Source organism: Mytilus californianus, unplaced genomic scaffold (genome assembly GCF_021869535.1).
Source record: "Mytilus californianus isolate M0D057914Y unplaced genomic scaffold, xbMytCali1.0.p SCAF_2, whole genome shotgun sequence".
Lineage (NCBI taxonomy): Eukaryota > Metazoa > Mollusca > Bivalvia > Mytilida > Mytilidae > Mytilus > Mytilus californianus.
The window spans coordinates 72,874,723-72,886,102 of NW_026262668.1; the positions used below are offsets into that span (position 1 = coordinate 72,874,723).

An 11,380-nucleotide genomic window follows, 5' to 3' on the forward strand; every position below is an offset into this window, starting at 1 on the left:
TGGGTTGTTCGGGTCGTCTGAAAATTTCAGGGCTGATAGATCTTACCCTATTGAACATTTTTACCCCTTGTACTTCACTGTTTGATTTCATATGTAATATTGTCCTGAAGACGCCATGCTTGATGGCGAAACATGTCGACCAGAATAAACTCTTACCATGCGGTAATCGATGGGTGTTATTGTCTTTATTATCGTTTTATATTTACCCCTTGTCAGATTTGCTCTAAATGGTTTAGTTTTTGAGATATAAGCCAAAAACTGCATTTGACCCCTATGTTCTATTTTTAGCCATGGCGGCTATGTTTGTTGATGGATCAAAACTTCGGATACAATTTATAAATTAGATACCCTAAGGAACATTCAGTTAAAGTTTGAAGGTATTTGGCCCAGTAGTTTCAGAGGAGAAGATTTTTGAAATAGTTTACGACGACAACGACAGACGACGGACGAAGACGGGCCAGGTGAGCTAAAAATTCACATCATAATAAAAATGTGTACTAAGTCTGAAGTTAACCAGAAACATAAACCTGAAAATGTACCGACTTTCAGTGAACAGCGAAATCAGGGTCAAAACCATAATTTGACATAATTCTTTTTAAAATTAACCTGATACTGGATGGAAGGAATATCAGACAGAAGGCACACAGACCAGAAAACATAATGCCCCACACTATCCTAGGCAGGGTATAAAAATGTGGTCTGATGAATGAGGAGAAAATTTCACAATGGATAAAAGGAGATATGAGAGTAAACTAGTTTTTATTCCAAGATACATCTCAGAATATCCTTACACCAATTCTAAGGTACAATCATTAAACTTATAATAGAAATGAAGGGATATCAGGTATCCATCCATGACACAAAATCAGTCCATGCAGAGCAAACAAACACAAAAATCAAAGGAACAGCACTTTTAGTTCATTCTCACTATAATTGTGTACTGTACTATTGCTTGTGTTTTTTACATTAATATGTGTGTCAAAAGACTGACCTTAAAATTAATGTGTCATCAGGAATAACCATAAGTCCATCTAAAAACCAAGTAATCTGTGGGAAGGGATCTCCTCCAACCATGCATGTCATCTGAGTTCCATCTCCAGTAACCACAGAGGTTGATACTGGAGGATCTAAAAACACTGGACCACCTATATAGCAAATTCAAAATATAGTTACTTTTACGAAACAAATAATAATTTGAAAGAAAAAAAATGAACTTACCGGTAAGTAGTTTTTATCATCATAATCAGGCTCAATTTCAACTTCAGAGTATACAGTGTATTTACTCGGTAAAATTTGCTCACTGTCGGAAGAATTTAAGAGTTGTAAAATTACAAAATTTGACCTCTTAAACATAATATTTCATTAAAGAAAATGTAAAGTCTGATTGATCTCAGACAGCTATATCTTCTTAACATAATTATTGACCTTATTAGCATACCTCCAATCTGCAAGTCTGCTGACTTTGAGGTTCTAGATGTGGGAATAGCATAACTATTTGTAGCTACACAAAAATATCTGCCTTCATCCTGTTTCTGTATATCTGTAAAGAATAGATTCCAGATTCCAACCAAAGGATCAACAATGTAAACAGCCTGTTCTCCTGTTCTGAAATAAACAATTTCCTACCTTGCAAAAACAACTTGTATCTTTTAATCATTAAATCTTAGGTATTACCCAAGCTCATTTAACGTGTCTGAATTATCTCCCCTTAAACACTTCTACAAGTAAAATTTATTAAAAATTTGCTAAAATGTAAATTAAAAAAGCATGTTATCTTTAACTGCTATTTCCAAATGAAAACTGATCATAAACAGTAGAGTATTTGTTTGTCATGAGAAAATACTGACATCATAAAATGTATTAACAATATTTCTTTTTTCCCCAAGAAGTTCAACTAAAACCATATTAAAAAAAGAAGAATGTGTCTAAGGAAATAAATGCCCCAGCTCCAGCTTTGCTATTTTCCAAGTTAAAAAGGGGCATAACTCTAGAACAGTAAATGACTCACTGCCCAAATTCGAACTCTGTCTGTGTGTTGTGAATTTTTACAAAATTGTGATAACAAAATTGTGTTTTTAATAGAGCTATTTTCAAGATCATCATGCTGCAGTCAAGAATATATGTAAAAATGATGTAGTTCTCTCCTAAATAGTGGAAATTGGCAGATATGGCGGAGAGCAGATAATTAATATCATATGAATTTCATTGGTTGGTTGTTTTTAACCGATGTTACATCAGCTGAAAAAATCATGAAGAGTTTTATCTGTATTTCATAGTATTGTTGCTTTTGTACCAAGTTGCATTACCTCAAGAAATACTGATTGGTGGAGAGCAGTAAAGATTTTACCTGTATTTCATTGGTTGGTTGTTTTTGTACCATGATACATTAGCTGAAGGAAAGCTGATTGGTGGAGAGCAATGAAGAACAACTGGTTGTCCTGCTGTTATATATAATGAATCTGGTTCTTCTTGGAATAAAAGGTCAATATCTATGTAAAGAATTGTAAAATGTGATGAATTTTACAGCAATAACATATGAGTCACAAATACCAAAACAAAATCCTTTTTTTTCTGCAAGAAAAGAAATTGGCATTGCTCTTGAACATAATAGGCGGTATCCACTTTAAACATGATAAAAAGATTAATTAAACATGTTCTTATGGTCCGTGGCATTGGTTTATTAATAAGTTGTCATTGGCTTTCAACTGGCTTTTAGTATAGATCTGTGAGTTCTCTAACATCATTATTTTGTGTCTTTTGTCTTTAAGTTATTTGTTTTCTTTTCGGCTTTGTGTCGATCTAATGAGTTAGGCCATTTCTAACTGAGTTTTACAGTTTCTTTTTATGTTCTGCTGTTAAGCTAATGTCTCATGTTAAGGGAGGGGCTGCCATATACTGTATGTGCTTGTACCAAGTCAAAAGCCTGTTAATTGGTGGTTGTCATAGGTTGCTGTCTGTTAAATCAGTTATTTTCGATAATTGTTTTGTTATAAATCAGGGCGTTGGTTTGGTCATATTATGTCATGTGGGGTCTTTTATAGCTAACCATATGGTATTGGTTTTGCTCATTGTTGAAGGCCATACATAGGGTGACCTATAATTGCTTAAATCCATGTCATTTAACTCTGTTGGATAGTTGTCTCATTGGCAATCATACCACATCTCCTTATTCTAGTTAATATGAGAATCAATGTTATAAAGTATTTTTAATATGATATTTTTAAGGGAATTTACAATTAAAAGTTTACATGAAATTATTCATTATACAGGTAGCAAAGGAAAAAAATACCTTAATGTGACCTACCGAATTAGACTATTTACTGGGTTTGTACTAACATGAGCAACATGGCGGGTGCCACATGTGGAGCAGGATCTGCTTACCCTTCAGGAGCCTCTGAGATCACCCCCAGTTTTTGGTTGGTTCGTTTTGCTTTGTCTTTAGTTTTCTATGTTGTGTTTTGTGTACTATTGTTTATCTGGTTTTTTTTTCTTTTTTAGCCATGGCGTTGTCAGTTTATTTTCGATTTATGAGTTTGAATGTCCCTCTGGTATCTTTCGCCTCTCTTTTAAATTAATGTACTTACAAGAAACTTGAACAAAAACATCTTGAGTTCTGACATGCCCAAGATAGTTGCTGCCTTCACAGAAATAGTAACCTTGGTCATCTTGGATCAGTAGCACGAACTCTAAACTACCATTTGTTAAGACTCTAACTCTTGAGTCAGGAACAATGACATCTTGGAGTTTGTACCATGTGATCACAGGTTTAGGGAAACCACCTATTGCGCAGTTGAGAACCAACAAAAAACCCTCTGGTGCCATCACTGTAGAATTCTGGGAAATATCTACATCTATGTACGGTTTTGTTTCTGTTGCTGAAAGAGGAAACCTCTATCATTACATACCAAGTCAAGCAATAGAAACTGTTAAATTAAAAAGACAGTTACATCTATAAATGATTTCTAGGATATGTAAATATTTAAATACTGTAAATTCAAACATTTTTGTGAACATTGCGACCTCATAGGGTTTTGAAAAAACAAAAACTGGCATTTTTAATTATGATAGCATATTTGTATAAAGCATTGTCTGAAATGGCAATAATTATCTCTCATATTTGTCCATTATTAGTTTTACAATCCCAATAATAAATGCACCCAATTTTTTTTCTGAATTGACAGTGTTGAAATTTTATTCAGTGTATATGTTACAGTAAATTTGTATAATCAGTGATTATGTAGAATCCCTAAAATGTTCAGGGATTATGTAGAATCACTGGTTAGTTTAGGGATTATATATAATCACTAAAATTTTCAGGGATTATGTATAATCACTAGAAAAAATGTCAGGGATTATACAGAATAACTGAAATGAAGAATTAGTTTCATTTATATAGAAAATGGATAAAAGTTAAATAATTCATTCTTTAAATCATATTAAAACATCATTACAAACATATAGATTGTAAAATGTAAAGCACAATATGTTAAAATGATAACCTTAAAATTGAGAATGGAAATGGGGAATGTGTCAAAGAGACAACAACCCGACCATAGAACAGACAACAGCAGAAGGTCACCAACAGGTCTTCAATGCAGCGAGAAATTCCCGCACCCGGAGGCGTCCTTCAGCTGGCCCCTAAACAAATATATATACTAGTTCAGTGATAATGAACGCCATACTAAACTCCAAATTGTACACAAGAAACTAAAATTGAAAATAATACAAGACTAACAAAGGCTAGAGGCTCCTGACTTGGGACAGGCGCAAAAATGCGGCGGGGTTAAACATGTTTATGAGATCTCAACCCTCCCCCTATACCTCTAGCCAATGTAGAAAAGTAAACGCATAACAATACGCACATTAAAATTCAGTTCAAGAGAAGTCCGAGTCTGATGTCAGAAGATGTAACCAAAGAAAATAAACAAAATGACAATAATACATAAATAACAACAGACTACTAGCAGTTAACTGACATGCCAGCTCCAGACTTCAATTAAACTGATTGAAAGATTATGTCTTCATCATATGAATATCAGGCACAATCCTTCCCGTTAGGGGTTTAGTATCATACCATCATAACATATATGAGAAGAACATAAACCGTGTCATGCCAACAACTGGTTTTTAAATAAATGTGTTTAGTGCCGATGCAAAGACCCTATAAGTGAATCAATATTAACGCCAAAATATGCAATCTTTAATGACCTGACAACAGTATCGTAACTATATCCCTTCTTAATAAGTCTATTTAAAGGTTTTGTTAGCTTCAGAGGTGAATACTGACATTTTTGTGCTTTATAAAGAATATTTCCATAAAAAATTGGATGTGAAATACCTGAACGTATAAGAAGTCTGCATGTTGAGCTATATTTACGAATGATGTCCTTATACCGATGATAAAATTTAGTAAATGTTTTGCCTAGTTTGTGATATCGAAAACCCTGGTGTAATAATTTTTCAGTAATACATAAATTTCTCTCGTTAAAATCTAAAACATTGTTACATACACGAGCGAATCGTACAAGTTGAGATATATAAACACCGTAAGATGGTGACAAGGGAACGTCACCATCTAAAAATGGATAATTAACGATAGGAAATGAAAAATCATCTCTTTTATCATATATTTTAGTATTAAGCTTTCCGTTAATGATATAGATATCAAGATCGAGGAAAGGGCAGTGGTCATTGTTAGTATTAGCTTTATTTAAAGTAAGTTCAACAGGATAAATTTCTTTAGTATACATACTGAAGTCGTCATTATTGAGAGCCAAAATATCATCCAAATATCTAAAAGTATTATTAAATTTGTGTATCAGATGTTGTTTCGATGGGTATTTGCTGATTTTTGTCATAAATTGTACTTGAATACATTAAAATGTTATGCACAACATATCAAAATGTTAGGAACAATATACTAAATTATTAAGCATATAATATTAAAATATTAAGCACAATATTTTAAAAAACAAACATTACATTCACTCTGTGGTTAAAGTTTAAAAAAAAATAATAACTTTCTTAAACTATCCTGGATTTGTACCAAACTTGGACAGAAACTTGTTTATGATCAAAAGCTAGTATCTAGAAAGAAATTTAAAAACAAATTATTTCCTGTTTATCCGTACATTACTTATAAATGGACTTAGTTTTTTTTCCAGCTAACATTACATTCAGTCTGCAGTTAAAGTTTTTAAAACATTTTTTAGATACATAAACCATTTCAGTAACTGTTAAATTAATCTATCATGTGCATTTTCCTATCACACTGAAAACATAGACAACAGCAAAAGTAGGCGAGACACTGGGTTCCGCGGAACCCTTACGAATGTTTCTATACATTTAGTTGCGTCAGTTCTCTCAGTTTGAATTTCTTGTTCATTTGAACACAAAATACACACAGAGGTTTCATAACCTTCCTCGCCATTTGTTTTACTACAAATAAAATGCACTGTGGATTTACATTTTGAACATTTTTTGTCATATAAATGATCTTGGTAAACCATGATGAACTTGAAATTAAATAGATTGCATATCATCGTCAGATATTTAAGTTTTGTTATTTTTTTAGATCCATGCCCACCAGCCCCAATCTTATGTTAATGTATAAGGATGTAAAGAGTGTAATCTATGTGAAATATAAGAGATGGTAGGAGGCTTTAAACAATTTAAATACTTACTGTTCACTTAAACTTTCAAGGAATAAGAAAACACAAACGACAAGTTATCTTTATTTAATTTTTATCAAACACAGGATCTTTGAATTATTGATAATCCCTGAAATCATACTAGGGAATTTGTAGAATAATTATTAAAATGTTTAGTGATTATGTAAAATTACTGGTCATTTTCAGGGATTATATATAATCACTAATGATTTTGGTGATTCTACATAATCCCTGAAAAATCAGGGATTCTACATAATCCCTGATTATACAAATTCACTGTAACATATATACAAACATTCCAAGAGAATGAAGGTTCCTTGTTAAATACTGTTGGAGGAGAGATTATACAAAATGGCAACCCTCTATTGAGAGAGTTGCTAAAAATAAACTTGGTATTACCAATTTTGATTTTTTTTTTATATTATATTTACACAGTGTGATTACATATTCAATTCTTAAATCAAGTCTTCAAAGTTTCAAAGTCTCTAGTTTCTACATTAAGTTAAATACACAATAGTTGGTACCCAGTCCATCAAGAATGCTACAGAGAATTGGCTTTCGGTGTCTGTACTTCAAATGTGCACATCTTCAATATATAAACAGTGTTCTCCCCAGGCCCTTAAAGGACCGCGGGCCCGCGATGTATAATTTTCTACGGTGGTGGTATCGTTCTTGCCGCGATGTATAATTTTTCTCCGTGGTGCTTAAATTTTCGGGAAAAAAATTGTAAATCGGTAAAGTTTTAAACGACTTGTTAAACCTTTTCCGTGGGTATAAAATTTCAGAAGAAAATTGACCAGTTCAAACCAGTTCAATCCAGTTCTTACAACTAGATTGTTTACACCACGTGATCGATTTACCTTTTGAGGTTAACCTTGATGATTGGATTAATCGATGTACATGATTCTTTTGTGTTTTAATTAATAAAGAGATCATAATTAATTATCACACTTGTGAGGGACAAGCAGACATTTGTTAAATAACTCTATCACTCCAGCCTTTGGTCATAAATAATTTGCGTATTTTAAACATGTTGGAGTTACTTCCCCTGATTTAGCTTATTACAAATAAGTGCTCCTAATATATTATCTATCATTGAAAATAGAAATAAAGTACAAATTGAATGCAAAATTATATAAGAATGTTACTTTAAGGATAAAAACTTTCTTTGAACATACCAACAAAAATATATTGCAAATTATTTTTGATAATCATACTTTCATTAATGCACAGACATATTATAATAAATAGGTAGTAGTTTCCAATTTGTAACTGAAAGTAGTCAAAGTCTTTAGTCACTGATTGGAACTCAGCTAGATATGATACATGGGTGCACAGATAGATGATATAAATTTACTCTTCATGTCTGTCTACCAAGAAACACAATAATGATTATAATAATAATTGTATTGTTGTTTAAAAGAATCATGTCAAGTAAAGCTATGGAAAATAGTTTTTAATTTACTAAAGGTTCTGCATTAAAATTTAATCTTGTTTAAATTTAATTGTTATGGTGTAATCTAACAAAAATGGGGAATGTGTAGTGTAACTACAAGTATCAGGACAAATTGGCTTGATCAAAATATAAAAAGTGACTTTAGTTTAAAGACTAAGAGTGCTTTCTTTTATTTATTCTTAAAAGAAATTAAAGTATACAAACTGTTTATTGATTTACTTCTTTTTTTACCAGTAATTTTTTGACCCAAAGTCTACATAATACAGTAAACAAAACAAAGACAAAAAGGTAATGACACAAAAACTAACAAGAAAAAAAAAAGCGATGCAACGCGACACGACATATTGTACAAATCATTTTGACACGCGTTACCCTGGTGCTATCCAAAAATCCTGGGGAGAACACTGATATAAACAAACATAAAAGAAAGTTTAAAAGCTATTCATCAATTTAAAACTGTTAGAGGATTAATAACACAGAGCAGATACCCTATTTTCCAAGCTGCCCAACATTCACTATTCTATCAGCCAGAAAACCCAAAACCTGCCAAAAATGAATAAACTGCTTCGCTGAGCCTAGCTAGATACGCCCGCACAGGTCCAACCCTGAACAGTTGGGGCAAAAATGGACACAATATTCAAGCTTGAATCAGGTCTGAATTTGGATTGTAATTAAATATTTGACATATTATAGGTTTCTGAATAAATGTAGTCAAAGAACTTGAAATTGGTTATATGAATTGAATTTATATTCAATTAAAGATTTCTTGCTGTTGTGCAATACTTAGTAAATCTGTTGTCAAACTATAAACAAATAAAGTTCAATTAATTCTCAATGTCATATTAGAAATTTATGAAATAAAAAGGGAGCTTACATCAATAGATATAAACAATTCACCAAAGTTTCATGAGAATTGGTGACAGCATTTTTGAGTTACTGTCCGAAAACTGGAAAATCACCCCTTTTTTTAATGAATTAAACCCCATAACTCAGAAATGTAAAATGTAAAATTTATAAAATTCTAAAGGGAGCTTACATCAATACATACAAACAATTCACCAAAGTTTCATAAGAATTGCTGAAAGCATTTTTGAGTTTTTGTCCGAAAACTGGAAAATCCCCCCTTTTTTTATGAATAAAACCCTGTAACTCTAAAACGTAAAATCTAAAATTTATAAAAATCGAAAGGGAGCTCATGTCAATAGATATAAACAATTCAATACAATTTCTTGCAAGTTGGTGAAAGCATTCAAGACTTATTGTCCGAAAACTGGAAAATCCCCCTTTTTTTAATGAATTAAACCTCATAACTCGGAAACATAAAATCTAAATTTTATAAAAATGAATGGGAGCTCACGTCAATAGATATAAACAATTCACCAAAGTTTTATGCAAATTGGTTAAAACATTTTTGAGTTAATGTCCGACATGTTGACGATGGACAATGGTATACCATAATACGTCCCGTAAACGGGTGTATAAAAAAATTGCTGTAATATGTATCTCAGCTTAACTGATCTATTCTTACCAGATATTTTAACTTGTACCAATAAACTCTTTACTCGTATTCCTTGGGCTGTGTTAACTGCTACACAGGAATATGATCCAGTCTCCCTAGGTTTGGATTCCAAAATTAGTTTCATGTAATACTGCCCAATCATGTCATATGAATGGGATCCAAATCTAGCTTTATACTGTGAACCAGAGGTGACTTGCTGTCCATCTTTTTCCCAATAAACTTGAGGGGGTGGGGCACTTTCTCCAGTAACACATTCCAGTATGGCAACTTCACCTTCTGTAACTGTTACTTGTGATGGGTTAGTTACAAATGCTTTTATATCTACAATAAAAATATTTTATTTTATTTTAAACCTCATTAAATGTGATCTCATCCTCATCATATAACCTTATTTGGCACAATATGGAAGACAACTATGTCTATATCCTTGAAGTTAACAAAATCACAGTTCTGTAAATGTTCAGAAAGTATTACATGCATTTGTTATGGAAATGTTGATCCACAAACAATAATGTGAGATTAATCAATGTAATTTCTGTAAGTTCTGAATACTATTACTGCTGTAGATTCAATTATTTTCATGGGTACCAATTTCCATGGATTAAGGAAAACTTACATTTGTGTGGATATCTAATTTCTTGGTTTTGCCATAGCCTCATACAAGCCTATATAAAATTATAATCTGTTGAACATCTTAATTCGTGGTTCACCTATACCCATGAAATCCAGGAAAATTGGAATCCAACGAATAATAATGAATACATAGTACCAGAGATCTCCTTTAATTCACATCTATGAGAGTTTAAAATATTAGGTTACATGACATCATGCAATGCTTATACTTTTGCATTTATTGAAAAAATACAAAATATCCAATAAAAAATTCTGAATTGGAAATGATAAAGATATATATATAGTTTTACAGAAGCATAATTTAATAAGTGAAATGGTGTTCTTTAAAAAAAATTGTTTTCCCTAATCATGTTCAAATTCTTCATCAATTCTGCCATATATATTCTAAAAACATATTCAGTAGCAAATTCAATCTTTTATCCGTTATATATATATATATATTTTACTGCATCTACCACTTTTAGCCATTCTATATCATATGGAGTCTGATGAATAGTTGTCTCAGGAGCAATCATACCACATCTCCTTATATTTATACTAAGTTCCAGTATTAAGTTAAATTCCTTGAAATATTTAACTTACACTTAATCCTGATATTTATGTTAGAAAAAGTACACCCTTCTCTACCCTGCTTAAAATATCTTACATGCTTGAATGATGACTGCTGATGACAATATGATTGTCTCTGAACTGTTACTGCTGGTCACATGACAACTGTAGTTACCAAGTTTACTTTGCTGTACATCAACTATCAGCAAGGAATTGTTGGAAAATACAGAGGCTGATAACTGGTTCCCATTGTGGTACCAAGAATATGTTAGGGTACCAGGTAGATCTGTTACAGCTTCACAATTTAAAACAATATTGTGTCCATATACAACAGCCTGACTTAGTGGCATTTGTGTGAATTCTAAAAACAAAACAGTAAAATCTTGAATAATGTATATATTCAGCAGTTTTTTTTCTGATTACTAGCTTAACTCACTTTTAGACAAGGAATGAGCTGTCAAATTGACAGCAAACTGGGTTTTCTGTATTTTGAAAGGCCCTTTTAGGCTTTTTTCTTCCTGCCACATTCTAAGCCTATTTTCTAATCTATCA

The 11,380-nt window shown here is 32.0% G+C and overlaps 1 protein-coding gene across 1 annotated transcript in view; it reads right to left on the bottom strand.

Annotated features, from left to right (window-relative positions):
* Positions 1–11,178, bottom strand: part of LOC127727671 (cell adhesion molecule DSCAML1-like) — a 73,503-nt gene extending 62,325 nt beyond the window's left edge. Inside the window, exons 1-6 of the mRNA XM_052234787.1 lie at positions 10,926–11,178; positions 9,656–9,967; positions 3,585–3,875; positions 2,348–2,489; positions 1,439–1,605; positions 992–1,145 (exon numbers count right to left, since the gene is read on the bottom strand). Coding sequence (XP_052090747.1) covers positions 992–1,145; positions 1,439–1,605; positions 2,348–2,489; positions 3,585–3,875; positions 9,656–9,967; positions 10,926–11,178 — 1,319 coding nt within the window. The remainder of the gene's footprint in view (positions 1–991; positions 1,146–1,438; positions 1,606–2,347; positions 2,490–3,584; positions 3,876–9,655; positions 9,968–10,925) is intronic.
* Between the last annotated feature and the right edge of the window lie 202 nt (positions 11,179–11,380).